General features: G+C 37.1%; 1 protein-coding gene across 1 annotated transcript in view; it reads right to left on the bottom strand.

Moving 5' to 3' along the window:
• FBXL17 (F-box and leucine rich repeat protein 17) overlaps positions 1–17980 on the bottom strand; it is a 567698-nt gene that overhangs the window by 404012 nt on the left and 145706 nt on the right. Inside the window, exon 5 of the mRNA XM_023732005.1 lies at positions 13052–13159. Coding sequence (XP_023587773.1) covers positions 13052–13159 — 108 coding nt within the window. The remainder of the gene's footprint in view (positions 1–13051; positions 13160–17980) is intronic.

Genomic DNA, 17980 nt, shown 5'->3' with positions numbered 1-17980 from the left:
TATCATCTCACCCCAACAAGGCTAGCATTAATCCATAAAACACAAAATAATAAATGCTGGAGAGGTTGTGGAGACACTGGAACACTTACACACTGTTGGTGGGAATGTAAAATGGTACAACCACTTTGCAGATCGATTTGGCGCTTCCTTAAAAAGCTAGAAATAGAAGTACCACACGATCCAGCTATCCACTCCTTGGAATATATCCTAGAGAAATAAGAGCTGTCACACAAATAGATATACACACACCCATGTTCATTGCAGCACTGTTCACAATAGCAAAAAGATGGAAACAACCTAGGTGTTCATCAACGGACGAATGGATAAACAAATTATGGTATATCCACACAATGGAATACTATGCAACAACAAAGAACAACGATGAAGCCGTGAAACACCGTATAACATGGTAGAAGCTGGAACTTATTATGCTGAGTGAATTTAGTCAGTCACAGAAGGACAAACAGTGTATCAGACCACTATTATAAGAACTCGAGAAAAGGGTTAAACACAGAAGAAAACATTCTTTGATGGTTACAGAGGTGGGAAGGGAGAGGGAGGGTTATTTACTAACTAGATAGTAGATAAGAATCATCTTAGGCAAAGGGAAGGACAGCACACACTACAGGGGAAGTCAGCACAACTGGACTAAAACAAAGCTAAGAAGTTTCCTGAATATAATCAAATACTTTGAGAGTCAGAGTAGCAGGGGTAGGGGTCTGAGGACCATGCTTTCAGGGGACATGTAGGTCAAATTGGCATAACAAAATTTATTAAGAAAATGTTCTGCATCCTACTTTGGTGAGTGGCATCTGGGGTCTTAAAAGCTTGCAAGCTGCCATCTGAGATGCATCATCTGGTCCCAACCACCTGGAGTAAAGGAGAATGAAGAACACCAAAGACACAAGGGAAGTATTAGCCCAAGAGACAGAAAGGGCCACAGAAACCAGAGACTTCATCAGCCTGAGACCAGAAGAACTAGCTGGTGCCCAGCTACCACCAATGACCACCCTGACAGGGAACACAACAGAGTCCCTGATGGAGCAGCAGAAAGATAGGGTGCAGAACTCAAATTCTTGTAAGAAGACCAGACTTAATGGTCTGACTGAGACTGGAGGTACCCTGGAAAGCATGACCCCTGGATTCTCTATCAGCCCAGAACTAAAAGAATTTCCGAGGCCAACTCTTCAGACAGGGATTGGACTGGACTGTGGGACATAAAGTGATAGTTGTGAAGACTGTGCCTCTTAGTCAAGTAGAGTACAAGAGACCAAAGGGGCAGCTTCTGTCCAGAGGTGAGATGGGAAGGCAGATACGGTTAGGAGCTAGTCGAACGGACATGGGGAATCAGGGGTGGAAAGGAGGAGTGTGCTGTCGCAGAACGGGGTGAGCAATTAAGGTGACATAACAATGTATGTATAAAATTTTGTATGGGAGACTAACTTGAAATGTAAACTTCATTTAAACTACCACAATTAAAAAAAAAAAGAGAGAGACTGACTTAAGACACAATCTAATCTTATAGATTGAGTCCTGCCTCATTAACATAACTGTCTCTAATCCTGCCTAATTAACATCATAGAGTAGGATTTACAACACATAGAAAAATCACATCAGATAACAAAATGGCGTACAATCACACAATACTGGGAAACATGGACTAGCCAAATTGACACACATTTCTGGGGGACAATTCAACCCATAACAGTGTATATATATGTGTGTATGTATGTATATGTATATATGTGTGTGTGTATGTAAATATATGTATAAACACATGTGCACACAGACACACACAGACACAGACACGTGCTTCACTGGCTTGTTTCTCTAGAGAATCCAGCCTAAAGCAGTGGCTGATGAGACTTACCCAGATGCAGTGAATATAGTGCTTAAACAAGACAACTGAATTAATTAAAAATGAAATACTGTTAAATACTTTATAAATATTTAAAACAATTAAGGGAATATAACTGTCAATCTTTTAAATAAATGGAACATATTTTTAAAATTAATTTGATGCTATTTAACTCTGTAATTGTCAATAAACATTTATTTTGAATTAATAAATGAGATCTCCTTACATTTTTTTTCTTGGTAGTATATTTCCTCATTAAGTTAAATTACAGTAAGCCTCAAATTTAGGTTTCTCTAACTCAGGTACAGTTAAAATTTCCATCACAAAAATGGTGTGAATGCATATGGAAGTATAAACATAGAACGAAAGCACCATTTCAGAATGTCCTTCTTGGAGAAAGAATGACCTCATGTGCTGGAAGACATCAGATAAGTAAAGATGACATTCTTTTTTTACACAAGTATATGCAACAAAAAAAAAAAAAAACAGAATTTATACCTAGAAGTGGAACTGTTGGTTCATATGGTAGCTCTATTTTTAATTTTTTGAGGAACCACTACACTGTTTTCCACACAGGCTGTACTATTTTGCTTTCCTACCAGCAGTGGGTAGGGGTTCCAATTTCCCCACCTCCTCACCAACATTTGTTACTTTTGGTTTTTGTTTTGTTTTGTTTTTTTAAATCTTAGCCATCCTAGTGGGATTACAACGGTATCTCATTGTGGTTTTGATTTGCATCTCTCTGATGGCAAGCATCTTTTCATGTGTTTGGTGGCCATTTGAATGTCCTCTTTGGTCAAATGTCTATTTAAGTCCACCTCAAGGTATATACCCAAAAGACTTGACAGCAGAGACTCAAACAGAGGCTTGTATACCAATGTTCATTGCAGCACTATTCACGATAGCCAAAAGGTAGAAACAATCTAAACGTCCATCAACAGATAAATGGATAAACAAAATGTGGTGCATACATACAATGAAATGCTACTCAGTCAGTAGGAGAAAAGAAGTTTTGATACATGATACAATATGGATGGATATAGAAGACATAATGCTGAGTGAAATAAGTCAATCACAAAAGGACAAATATTGTATGACCTCATTTATATAATAAAGTAAGAAAAGGCAAATGTATAGATACCAAAGATTATTACTGGTTACCAGGGGCAGGAGGGAGGGGAAAAGGGAGGGTAATGGTGACAGAAATATTGCATTAAGGGCAGGGTTTCACAGCTGATTACTGTAATTGCTGTCAATAAGTTGTACACCTGTAAAAAGCTGAACTGGCAAAAATTTTGTGATAGATATTGCCAAGGATTGAATTGTGTCCCCCTCAAAATATGCGTCAACTTGTCTGGGCCATGATTCTCAGTGGTTTGGCAGTTATGTAATGATGTAATGATGTAATTATAACCATGATGTGGTCAGCCAATCAGTTGTAAGGGGATTAGAGTGGGATACAACACCCTTACTTAAGTCACAGCGCTGATTCGATGTAAGGGAAGATTCCCTGGGGTCTGGTCTGCGCTATCTTTTATCTTACAAGAACAAAAGGAGAGAGAAGCAAGCAGAGAGTAAGGGACATCCTATTACCAAGAAAGAAGAGATAGTGGAGAAACGCGTCCTTTGGACCCTGGGTCCGAGCACTGAGAACATCCTAGACCCAGGGGAAAATTAATGCCCATGGAGATCTCCAAGGAATGCCAGGCCCACAGATGTTGAAAGGAGACAAGAACCTTCCCACAGAGCCGACAGAAAGAGAAAGTCTTCCGCTAGAGCTGGTGCCCTGAATTCTGACTTTTAGTCTTCTAAACTGTGAGAGAATAAATTTGTTTGTCAAAGCCATCCACTTGTGGTATTTCTGTTTTAGTAGCACTAGATAACTAAGACAGATATATTTACAACAACGATTGAAAAAAAAAAAGAATAGCTGCTGAGGCTGCTTATGTATAACCAAAAACCTCTTGGGGGTTGGTTTCTTGGTTTGGTGGTTTAGGGCCATGCTTTCATGAGACATCCCAGTTAACTGGCCTAATAACATTATCTTAGTTATCTGGTGCTGCAATAACAGAAATACCACAAGTGGATGGCTTTAAAAAACAGAAATTTATTCTCTCACAGTCTAGGAGGCTAGAAGTCCTAATTCAGGGCGCCAGCTCCAGGGGAAGGCTTTCTCTCTCTGTCAGCTCTGGGGGAAAGTCCTTGTCATCAATCTTTCCCTGGTCTAGGGGCTTGTCAGCACAAGGGTCCAAAGGACATGCACTCCTGGCTCTGCTTTCTTGGTGGTATGAGGTCCCCTGTCTCTCTGCTGGCTTCTCTCTTTTATATCTCAAAAGAGATTGGCTTAAGAGGCAACCTAATCTTATAGATTGAGTCCTGGCCCATTAACATATCTGCTGCTAATCCCACCTCATTAACATCACAGAGCTAGGATTTACAACACACAGGAAAATCACATCAGATGACAAAATGGTGGACAGTCAAACAATACTGGGAATCATGGCCTAGCCAAGTTGACAGGTATTTTGGGGGAACATAATTCAATCCATGAAAACATGTTTAGTGCTTCTGTTCTACCTCCTAATTCAATGGGGTCATAAAAGCTTGCAAGCAGCTATCAAAGGCACAATAATTGGTCTCTATTCACCAGAAAAAACAGAGGATGGAGACTCAGGAATAGCAGGAGGATATGGAATGTGTGGCTAATTGCTTCCATGAACAATTGCCTCCTTTGCCATGAGACCAGAAGAACTGGATGGTGCCTGGCTACTATTACTGAACATTTTGATCAAAGATTCCACTGAAGAATCCTGATCAAAAGGGGGAAAATGCAGAACAGAATTTCAAAATCTCATGGAATTCAGACATCCCGGAACTATGAAGATTGCATGAACCCCTGAAACTACTGCCCTGAGATAATCTTTAAACCTTAAACCAAAAATATCTCCTGAAGTCCTCTTAAAACCAAACAATAGTTTAGCTTAACTAGTAAAATAACGTCTGCCTTGAGCATTAAGCTCTTTTAAGAACTATCTGCATGGGATCAAACTGTCAACAGCAACTTGAAAGATTAAATAGGAACCTAAGGAGGCAGTGAATTTATGTTACTAGGAGACAAACAATTCAGAAAAGGATGTTGAAAATGGTTACACAACTCGAAGAATGTAATCAATGTAACTGAATTGTACATGCAGAAACTTGCACTGGTGTATGTTTTGCTGTGTATATTCTCAACAGCAGCAAAAAAAGAAAAAAAAATCAACAAACACCAAATTGTGTGATAAAAATATAAAGAGAGAACTCAGGATAATGTAAGCAAAGTTAGATAATATTTAAAATATAAAGCAAAGATCTTAGAAAAGCCTTTTCAAAAAAGATTGCCAACTGTCTTCGTTTTATATCTATATGTTTATATTACAGCCTGAAGCAACCAGTTTGTCCCCGTATAGGTGACACAAAGAAATTCATTTGTTCATTTACTTTCTAGGACTTTTATGAACTGAGTCATTTGAAAGATGAATTCATTTATTTTACTAGTGTCACACTGATACTTCCTGCTGCAGTTGTTGAAATGAAAATGTAGCACAAACAAATATACATTACGAGTAAAGTGTGAGTAATAGAGCTATAAAATATAAAAAAGGTAGCCTTGTTGAACACGTATTATCAACTTAAAGTAAAAAAAAGATGTGATAAATTGCTACAGCTTATGAAAATATTGCCTATACTAATCAGATAAATAAAAATCAAAGTCACTAATTTGGGCAGTAATAATAAGGTAGAAGCGTATATTTCCCTGATTCACTGTATTGCCACTCCTACTAATTTAAAAAATGATTTTATTAAAAATACTATGTTAGTTGTTCAGTGTATTAAGTTAATCAATTAACCCTTAAGGGAAAGGAAAAAACTAATAATGGAGAGCAGACACAGTTATTAATCTTTACATGTGGCATTCTCAGGCAGAGAAAAAGTTCACAAAAATTTAAGTCTTATTTTCATGAAAATTATTTTATATTTTTATTCTGAAGAAAGAATATAAGTCAATCAGGACTAAGAGTTATGAGGGACTTCTGTACATGGTGATGAATATCTTTGTCATTGTTTATTTGTTTTTTAAACTTTTCCAACTGCTTCCTTAATTATGTGCCAAGCATTCTTCCTCATATCATCTCTAGAAGTAGCTATTACCTATTATTATCCTCATTCTACAGATGAGGAAACTAAGGCACTGAGAAGTTAGGTGATTTGCCCAAGGTCATATCATTTAGTTTTGATGAGGGCAATAAATGCTGGTTTGCGATCCATTATAAACTTCTAAGAAAAAATCAATCAATAGATCACACCAGTCCTAGATAATTTCCTATATTCTCAACACTTAATTTTTGACTCAATTCTTAACTGCTGAAAGGCTAAAAGGAACCAAAAGCACGGTCATCCAACAAACACTCCTTCATAATATTTACTAGGGACTTTTCACTAGGGAGTATTTCAGAGCTTAATGAATTTAAGAACATGTATTTTCTACGTCTTAGAATATCACACAAGTACCTGTAAATAATCAGAAACTAATGAAGTGATAATCTATAACTAAACAACAATATAGTAAAATAGAGTGTTCTCTCTTTAGAATAAGGCATTCTAAACTGATCAGCTGTTTAGAAATTTGAAAGGCAAGAAAGTTCATCTTCCATTTCCTGTCTATGAATAAACAAGAAAAGGAAGATGAAAATTGAGTTAGCTGCATGAATGAACATTCTTTCAGTTACTTATGTTAAATTGACTGAAAAAAAATCAATTTTCTTTTCCTTTAAAAAAATTTCATATTTTCAACCGTAAGCACTTTTAAAATATATGCTTTTTAAAAAGTTCTTTAAATGTGATTAAAGACCATGAATAGAGCAGAAGTTTGGGCATTTTGTTTAGCTGTCTATTACCTTCCTAAAGGATTCTGCTTAAAACACACTCCCCACCCCCCCAAAAAAACCCTCAACCAAACCCAAACCCAACAAATCCCAAGATTTCGGTTACTATTTATAAACTAACTGAAGCATCAGTAAGATCTAATGTAAACCCAAAATTAATATTAACAGTTACATACACACAACTTTAAATTATATAAATGCTCTAAAAAGGGAATACATCTACCTCTAAGTTATGACAAATGTGAATTTTTCATATAGCATTTAATAAAAATGAACTTTTGGTCAAAAATTCTTTACTGTCTTCCTTAACAGTGATTTAAAATAAGGACTTTCTATTGACTGAAATAATTTGAACTTACCAGATAATACATCAACTCACCATGGATCTGCGACATTAAATTCAGGAAGCTAGAACATTTCTGAGGCATGCATACCAACTACATGTAAAAATAACTTTGATTTTTGCCTTAAATGTTTTTCATTATTGTGGAAATTTCCAAATATAACAAAAGTAATAAGAATAGTATAACGAACCCCCATATAGTATTGTCCAGCTCAATTACCTCTATTTTGCCATTTTTGTTTCCTTTATTGGCCCACCTACATTTTCTTTTTTTTAATCTTTCCCCCTTTGAAATATTTTAAACCAAATCCCTAATATCATGTCATTTCAATGGTAAATACTCAACTATGCATCCGTAACTAATAAAGACTTTTTAAAACATAACAATATAACATGCCACTATCGCTCCTGGATGAAGCCCCGGTGACACAGTGGTTAAAGTGCTCAGATGCTACCAAAAGGTTGGCAGTTCAAACTCAACTGCCACTCCGTGGGAGAAAGATGTGGCAGTCTGCTTCCATAAAGATTTACAGCCTTGGAAACCCTATGGGGCAGTTCTACTCTGTCCCATAGAGTCGCTATGAGTCGCAACTGACTACAGCAGTGGGTTTGGTTTTTTTTTTTGTTTTTTTTTTTTTTTTACTATCACTCCTGGCAAAATGAAGAATTTTTTAATATCATCCAATGACCAGTTTATATTCAAATTTGGTCAGCAGTCTCAAAGATATATTTCTAATGTTGCTTTGTTTCAATTAGGATCCAAGCAAAGTCCCTACACTGCGTTTGGTTACTATGTCTGAAGTCTTTGTCTTAGTTATCTAGTGCTGGGATAACAGAAATACCACAAGTGGATGGCTTTAGCAAACAGAAGTTTATTCTCCCACAGTTTAGGAGGCTAGAAGTCTGAATTCAGGGCACCAGCTCCAGGAGAGGCTTTCTCTCTCTGTCAGCTCTGGGGGAAGGTCCTTGTCATAAATCTTCCCCTGGTCTAGGAGCTTCTCAGTTCAGGGAACCCAGGTCCAGAGGACACACTGTGCTCCTGGCACTTCTTTCTTGGTGGTAGGAAGTCCTTCCATCTCTGTGCTCATTTCTCTCTTTTATATCTCAAAAGAGATTGACTCAAGATACTACGTAATCTGTAGATTGAGTCCTGCCTCATTAACATAACTGCCTCTAATCCTGCCTCATTAACATCATAGAGGTAGGATTTACAACACATAGGAAAATCACATCAGATGACAAAATGGTGGACAATCACACAATACTGGGAATGATGGCCTAGCTAAGTTGACACACATTTTGAAGGGACACAATTCAATCCATAACAGTCTTTTACATATTAATGTGCCCCCTGTTTTCTTATGACATTTGTTCACTACAGAAAACTGGGTCATTTGGCCTGTATACAGTCCCACATTCTAAATTTATTTGATTCTAGATTAATTGCAATGTCATTAATTTGTTGCTCTAACCCTGCTATTTCCCAATAAATAGGTAATTAAATCTAGAGGCAAACTTAGATTCAGGCTCCATTTTAGGGCAAGAAAACTATGTAAAAGGTGCTTGGTACTTTCTATTGTATCACCTCATGAGTACATACTGTCTGTACTGTCTGGATGTCTCACTTTTACTGATGCTAAGAATGATCAGTGGGTCAAATGGTATCAGCTTCTTCCCTTCATTATAAAATTCCTTTATGGGAATATCAGTTCCTATTAATGGTTTTAGCATGAATTAACAATGATTGCCTAGAACCATATTTCACAGTAACTACAAAATTATGATTTTATAATTCCATCATTCTGCTTCCATTTATTAACTAGAATTCTTCTGTATAGAAGAATGTTCCCTTATGAATTATGTGATTACTCTTATATAGTTAATTCAAAAAGAAGGATAAATGTGTGATTCTCACATTGTTTATTAATTTTTAGAGTATGAGTTCCTGTTCTACTAAAGATGACCAATGAGTTTGTAAAGACTTTACTGAGGTAAAATTGGCATACCAAAAACTGTACATATTTAAAGTGTACAATTTGGTAAGTTTTGGCATATGTATCCACTCATAAAACCTTCACCACTATCAACAAAATAAACATGTATCTCCTCTCTCAAATTTTCCCCCTGCTATTTTGAAATAACCCCTCCTCTTCCCCCATCCCATCCCAGTTTCCAGGCAACCACTGGTCTGCTTTCTATCACTATACAATCATTGGCATTTCCTAGAATTTTATAGGAATGGAACCATACTATATGTACTCTTTTTTTGTCTGGCTTTTTATATTCAGCATACTTATTTTGAGATTCATCCATGTTGCAGCATGTATCAATAGTTCATTCCTTTTAAATTCTGTGTGGCATCCCATTGTATGAACATACCACAGATTGTTTATATATACACCTGCTGACAGACATTTGGGTTGCTTCTAGTTTTGGGCTATTACAAATAAAGCTCCTATGAGGATCCATGTATGTCTTTGTATGGGCATGTGCTACCATTTCTCTTGGGTAAATATCTAGTTGTGGAATGGCTGGATCATACGGTAGATATACCTTTAGCTTTCTTAGAAATTAACAAACTGTTTCCCAAAGTGGTTGGATCATTTTACATTCCTATGAGCAAGATATGAGGGTTCCAGTTTCTCCACATCCTCGCCAATACTTGATATGGCCAGTATTTTTAATTTAGTCAATCTGATAGATGTGTAGTGATATTTCATTGTAATTTTAATTTGCATGTCCTGAATCTCTAATGCTATGAACATCTTTTCATGTGCTTCCCCTCTGTATATCTTCTTTGGTGAGTGTTCATAACTTTTGTCTATTCTTCATTGGGCTTTTTTTGTTTTCTTAATATTGAGTTTTGAGTGTTTTTTATATATTGTAGATATAAGCCCTTTATCAGGTATTGATTTGCAAATATCTTTCCCAGTCTGTGGTTTGTAGTCTTATTCTTTTAACAATGTATATCAAAGACCATGATATTTTACTTGATTAATTTTATTAATTTTTTGTGAATTCATTAATTTGTTTATTAACTTGGATCATGCTTTTGGTGTCATATCCAAGAAATCCTTGCCCAACACAAGGTTATAAAAGTTTTCTCCTATGTCTTGTATTCTAGAATGTTTTTTGACAAAAAATTACATAGCATGAGATTCACCTTTCCGAAGTATACAGTTCAGTGGTTTTTAGTATATTCAATCGTATAACCACTACCAATATCTAATTCCAAGACATTTTTATCACCCCAAAAAGAAACCTAGCATGCATTACTAGTCATTCTCTATTCCCTCCTCTCCCATCCCCCAGCCTCTGGCAACCACTAATCTACTTTCTTTCTCTATTGGCTTGCCTATCCTGGACATTTCATATAAAAGGAATCACGCATAAATGACCTTTCGTGATTAGCTTCTTTCACGTATTCTTTCATAATATTCAATTGCATGTATATACCACATTTTGTTTATTCATTAGCTGACGGACATTTGGGTCGTTTCCACTTTTTTGGCTATTATGAATAATACTGCTGTGAACAATCATGTACAAGGTTGTATGTGAACCTAAGTTTTCAACTTTTGGGTATATATCTAGGAGTAGGATTGCTGGGTCATATGATAACTGTCTTAGAGTTCTCTAGAGAAACAGAACCAGTAATAAAGATATAAATATATAGACGTTTGATATTCAAATCTATCATGACTTAGGCCAATAGGAGCCACTTCACATTAACTTTCATGTCTTTTTACATGTTCCCACTAGTCCCTCTAGGGACAAAGGTATTAAAGCACTATTGTCTAGCCCAAAACCAAATCAAACCAAATGCATAGCAGAAGAGTTGATTCCAACTCATAGTGACACTACAGGAGGAAGTATTCCCCATAGGGTTTCCAAGCCTGTAAATCCTTATGGAAGCAGACTGCCACATCTTTCTCCCGGAGAGTGGCTGGTGAGTTCTATCCACGGACTTTTTGGTTAGCAGCTGAGTGCTTTAACTTCTGCGCCACCAGGGCTCCTACAGTCTAGACAAAAAAAAAAGCCCAAACCTGTTGTCATCCAGTCAATTCCGACTCATAGCAACCCAAGAGACAGTAATACTGCCTCATAGGGTTTCCAAGGAGCAGCTGGTGGATTCAGACTGCAGACCTTTTGATTAGAAGCCGTAGCTCTTAACCACTGCACTTTCACAGTTTAGGATGCTAGAATTCCAAATTCAGGGCACTGGCTCTAGAGGAAGGCTTTCTCTCTTTGTGGGTTCTGGAGGAAAGGTCCTTGTCTCTTTTCAGCTTCTATTCCTTGGCCATCATGGTGGTCTTCATGTGGCATGGCATCTGTCTTCCCCCATCTCTGCTTGCTCGCTTAATCTGCTCTTTTATATCTCAAAAGAGATTTATTTAAGAGACACCTACTCTAACACTCTCATTAACACAACAAAGAAACTCTATTTCCAAATGGGATTATAACCACAGATTAGGAGTTGGGATTTACAGCACATATTTCAAGGGGACACAATTCAATCCATAACAGCTGCTAAAACAACAGTTGTTCAATAGTTGAAATATGAAGGAAGGTTGAATAAAAATATTCAGCTAGTAAATGGAAAAGGCAGGACTCACATCCATTCTAATAAGTGCTACATGGTACAGTTAAAATCTATGCACTGATAAATTTCTGATAATACACATGTAAATTTTATAGCAGACACTTTTTCTTTTACATGTACGTAATAATTAGCTCCCAATTATTTTAGAGCTCTGGAAAGCAGGAGCAATGACACAAGTGAGAGTACTAAGGAATTTGCATTTTTATCCTTGCTAAAATATGAGATTTCCTATATTTGGTGTGTAAGTCAACTATCTGAGCTATGAGGTTAATTTTTTACATAAATTCACTTCTCTTTTCACCTTACATATTCAGACTAATCAAATACACTGAGCATATTCACTTCTTAAAAGCCAAATGCTCACAGGACCCTGTGATACGTGAACAGCAAAAACAAAACTTCAATCAAAATATCTTCTAAACTCAATACATTAACATTTAAATGATTCTTCTCATAAACATTGGTTTCTTTAATGCATATATTTCATAATCGTTAGCAATAAAAAAGCAAAAAAGTGCCATCTAAGATACTCCACTGGTCTCATTCTATCTGGAGCAAGGGAGAATGAAGAAAACCAAAGACATAAGGGAAAGATTAGTCCAAAGGACTAAAGGACCACAACTACCACAGCCTCCACCAGACTGAGTCCAGCACAGTCCGGCTACCACCACTGACTGCTCTGACAGAGATCACAATAGAGGGTCCCGGACAGAGCTGGAGAAAAATATAGAGCAAAATTCTAACTCACACACACAAAAAAAGACCAGACTTACTGGTCTGACAGAGACTGGAGAAACCCCAAGAGTATGACCCCCAGACACCCTTATAGTTCAGTAACAAAGTTACTCCTTAGGTTCACCCTTCACCCAAAAATTAGACAGGCCCATAAAACAAAATGAGACTAAATGGGCACACCAGCTCAGGGGCAAGGACAAGAAGGCAGGAGTGGACAGGAAAGCTGGTAATGGGGAACCCAAGGTCGAGAAGTGGAGAGTGTTGATATGTCGTGGGGTTCGCAACAAATGTCACAAAACAATGTTTATTAATTGTTTAATGAGAAACTAATTTGCTCTGTAAACCTTCATCTAAATTACAATTAAAAAGAAAAAGCAAAACTAAGCTTCTTGTTTAGACGAGTGTCCTGTTTCAGAAAGGATATGTTTGATATTGTTGCCTAAACCTGATTTAACTTTATTAAAACACTAGTACAGTTAGTTCTATAATGGTCAAACTAATCTTCATTCAAGTACATTATGTAAGTTTGGAGCCAACTACCTGAATGATAATCAGAAATGCCAAGAAGATTTAGACACAATACCTACCTTGGTTAGGTGGATGACTCCTTTAGAAGTAACTGAACAACCCATGAAGCCAACATACTGAAGCTCAGGACAGTGCTCAGCAAATGCTTTCACTGACTGATCTGTCACCTAGGAAACAGACACAAAGAAAGTTACTCAAGGTGACATTCCAGTGAACTCAATGATTTGGCTCCTACAATTTCCCTCTGCCCCACCTTGCATCATTAATACATCCCTTTCCATCGGTTCATTTGAATCAGCAAACAAACATGCGATAATATCTCCAATGTTTAAAAAAAATGTATCTTCCCTTGACCTGTCCCCCCATTCCTTTCTATCATCACCCTATGTTTTGGTACTTCTTTATAGAAAGCTCCTCAAAGAAATGCTGACATTGCTATCACTATTTCTTCACCTTCCTCTCTTTCTCTTTTTTAATATATATGTTATTGAAATACAATTCACATACCATAAAATTCACCCTTTCAAAGTATATAGTTAAGTGTTTTTTCCTATATTCACAGAGTCGTGAAATCATCACCAATATCTAATTCAAGAACATTTTTATCACCCCAAAAAGAAACCCCATCCTCATTAGCAGTCATTCCCTATTTCTTCTTGCCCCAGACCCTGGCAACAACTAATCTACTTTCTGTCTCTATGGATTTGCCTGCTTGGGACATTTCATATGAATGGAATCATACAATTTGTGGCTTTTCTGACTGATTTCTTTCACTTAGCATGTTTTCAACGTTTATCCATGTTGTAGTATGTATCAGTATTTCCTTTCCTTTTTACTGCCAAAAAATATTCCATTGTATGAATAAACCACATTTCCCACTCTCTTTTGATCGCACTCTAAGCAGGCTTTTGTCCCTATCATCCAACTGTCACCATGCCATCAAATTAAATGGTCAATTCTGATTCTCATCCCAGCTTCTTAGCAGCATTTGGCACAGGTGATGGTCCTTCTTAAACAGTTTATTCACTTACTTCTGGTATAACACACTCTCCTGGATTTATTCCTTCCTTACTGATAGCTCTTCTCAGTCACTTTGCTAAATCCATCTCATCTCAGTTCTCATCCCATTTCACTTTTCTGTCTATGAATGTTCTCTAGGTGATCTAATATAATCTTATGGTTTTAAATCAAATTATATATTTATGGCCCTCAAATTCATATCTCCAGCCCAAACCTCTGCACTCTACTCTACTGGTATATCCAACTGCCTGCTCACTTTCTTTAGACGTCTACAGGTATCTTGATCTTAACATGTCCAAAGGAGAAATATTTATATTCAGATACAAACCTGTTCCTCACTGGGTTCCCAATTCCAATGAATGGCACCTCTATATACCCAGTTATTCAAGCCAAAATATTTTTCACTCTAAACATCATCCAATCAGTTCTTCCAAAAATATACTAAATCTGTCTACTTCTCACCTCTGCCACCACTACCACCTTAGTCAATTGTCAGTATCATCTCCTGCCTGAACTACAGAAATAGCCTTCTAACCACTGCTCCTGCTTCCACTCTAGTTCCTCTGTTGCTTATTCCTCCCAAAGCAGCCACAAGATCTAATTTCACTTTGCTGCTCAAAAGTCTCCAGTGGTTTCTCATCATACTTACAACCCAAATTCCTTCATTGTCATTAAGGGCCTAGACATTTAATCCCAATCAGACCTCAACTCCTTTCATTTCCTTCATACTTCCACCTATCTTCCTTACTCCAGCCAAAACGGTCTCAAACTATTCCTTAAACACGTCAAGCCTGTTTCAGTCCCAAGGACTTAATATTTGTTCTTCCCTCTGCCCCAAATCCATACTTCCTACATGGCCCCATGGCTCCCTTCCCTACTTCATTCTGGTCTTCAGTTCAGTGTTACCTGCTGAGACTCTCTCTGGCCTTCCTAGCTAAAATAACAACAAATAACTCCCCTAGTCACTCTCTGTCCCTTAACCTCTTTGATTTTCTTCATCACATTTACCACTACTTGACATTATATTATACATCGTATTATATACATACTTGACTTTATATTATATACTTATTTGCCTATTAATTTGTTTTCTTCCTTCCTCCACCAGAATAGAAACTCCAGGCAGGAACTCATCTTCTCCCCTTCCATTAGGGTGATCAAGCATTCAGATTGCCTAGGACAGTCTCCGTTTTAGCAGTGAAAGCCCCATATCCTGAAAAACCCCTCATTCCCAGGCAAACTAGTTTGGTTGATCTTCCCACACTTCACCTAGTCCCCACTCTTACACCATCAGCACCTAGAACAGTCCCTGGCACTTAGTAAGAAGATAGTGAATACCTGCTAAATAAAGGAATAAATAATTTTTCTTCTTTACCTCCTCCCCGCTTCATCATACTTTTTTCTTCCTTATATTTATTTTTAGATCAAGGATATATTTGTACTCTTTTAATATACTGATTTAAAAAAAAACATTATAATAGTGGCTTTACTTTCTCTGATATGGTTTTTGTGTGTTAGGAAGTCTTCTAAAAAGGGGGAGGGGAGATTTTTATGTCAGTAGCTCTAAGATTTAATGTGTATTAGAAGCCCTTGAGCACAGTTACAGATATTTCTTAGACAAATACCTCACGGAACTGGATTTCTGGGTTTGAAGGATTAGGACCATCGTCTCATGGGACATCTCAGTCAATTGTCATAATATAGTTCATAAAGTTATGTTCTATGTCCTGACTTGGTGAGTAGTGTCTGGGGTCTTAAAAGCTTGTGAGCAGCCATCTAAGATACAACTACTGTTCTCCACTCATCAGGAACAAAAGAGAAAGAAGGAAACTAAAGACTCAAAGAAGAAACTAGTTTATAGGACAAACAGTCACACAAACCACAGGCTCATCTACCCGGAGACCAGAAAATCCAGATGATGCCCGACTACCACTACTGACCATTCTAATCAGGGCCACAATAGATGGACCATGATATGGAACAGAACTTCAAATTTCTAAAAAAAAAAACAAAAACAGACTGACTGGACTGGTTGAGACTAGAGGACTCCCCATGACTACTGCCCTGAGATATTCTTCAAACCTTGAACCAAAACTAACTCCTGAGGTCACCCTGTAGCTAAATAATAAATTAGCTCAAAAAATAATGAATATCACCTGAAAGTACGGTGCTCCTTTAAAAAAATCACCTATATGAGACAAAATGGTTAACAATTACCTTCACAAAGATGAGAATGAAAGGGGGAAGAGAAACTAGATTAATGGAAATGGAATGTAATCAGTGTCACTGAACAACTTATATAGAAACTGTTGAATGGGAAACTAAACTGCTGTGTAAACCTTCATCAAAAACACAATAAAATAAAAATTTTTAAAAATTTTAAAAAAAGAATCCCCTGCGGAGTTTATTAAAAACACAGATGACCAGACCCCTTGCCAGCAGAAAGGTAGGGCCCAAAGATCTGTATTTTTACAAACCCCCCAAGCATGTCAAAGTCTGAGAGCCCGGTGCTGCAAAGAAGCTACAATAACAGTATTTGGCATTTCTAATTGTCCCCGCTTCAAAAAAACTGCAGAATGAAATTCATTTTTTGTCTTCCCCTACTCCCAAAAAATTTCCATGTATAAAATTACCTTCTTGCAATTGTGCTAAAATTTTCATCATGTTTTCACAAACTTGTAGCTTATAAAAGAAGGTCCAAATATTATCTATCACATGATAAATTTCAGATTCACTTTCCACAGTCAAGATGAAATCAGAAAGTTAACACCTTTGTTAGTTTTTCAAACTTAGTGGCTGCTTACATCTCCTTTGCATTAGCTTTAATATGGATGATTTATTTTGTATCTTCCTTATCTATTCTGAACAGATATTGAAAAATAAAGGTATGTGGGCACCTTAACTCTAAAACAATCACACAGAACATTTTTATGGAATAAAGAAAACAACAACACCCATGGTAAATCTGATAAAAGATTAATTCTGCCCTCAAAAGTAAAGTATGCTTTAGCATATTAAGACGAAGGGTGCCATTGATAAATTAAAAATGGACTTATCTAACACGTAGCTTTCTAAAGACATTATATTAACAAAAAACATTTAAGGTCTTTTCTCCTGTGGAACAGCTGGAGGATTCTGTTAGAAAAGCCGACGTCTCAGTTAGCATCAAGCACTTAACCACTGCGCCACCAGGGCTCCTAGTCTGGGTAGAGCTCTGAATCTATTTTATTTTAAAAGCTTCCCATGAGATTCTAATGTGCAGCCTGGGTTATGTTAAGTTCTAAGGCCTTGCATTCAAAGTGTGGTCCTCAGACCAGAAACACTGGCATGAACTTGGAGCTTGTTAAAAATGCAGACTCTCATGCCCCACTTACAGACCTACTGGATCCTAATCTCCATTTTAACAAATCCCCAGGTGATTCTTATGCACATTAAAGTTTCAGAAGTACTGCTCTAAGGATGAAGGACTATGTCATCTTTTTGAGGTAAACTGAATGGTTATGTCATAATCAAAGCACTAACCAAAACCCGTTGCAGTCAAGTCGATTCCGACTTGTAGTGACCCTATAAGACAGAGTAGAAATGCCCCATAGGGTTTCTAAGGAGCGCCTGGTGGATTCAAACATGCCTAGCTTTTGGTTAGCAGCTGAGCTCTTAACCATTGTGCGACCAGGGCTCCAATCAAAGCACTACAGAGGTCATTTTTAACAACTTTATTGAAGTATAATTTACATACCATAAAATACACCCATTTTAAGAGTATAGTTTGTTGAGGTTTAATAAACTTATACAGTTGTGCAATCATCACCCATTTTAGAACACTGCCATCACCCCCCAAAAATTCCTTTATGCCCTGACACTACTTATAAAGATAATGCTCTACATTCTACCTTGGTGAGTAGTGTCTTGAGTCTTAAAAGCCTGTGAGCGGCCATCTAAGATACTCCACTGGTCTCATCCCTTCGGGA

This window comes from Trichechus manatus, unplaced genomic scaffold (assembly GCF_000243295.1).
Source record: "Trichechus manatus latirostris isolate Lorelei unplaced genomic scaffold, TriManLat1.0 scaffold00047, whole genome shotgun sequence".
Classification (NCBI taxonomy): Eukaryota; Metazoa; Chordata; class Mammalia; order Sirenia; family Trichechidae; genus Trichechus; species Trichechus manatus.
Note: the sequence above shows the minus strand (reverse complement) of the source record. Positions and strands in the feature narration are given on the sequence as shown.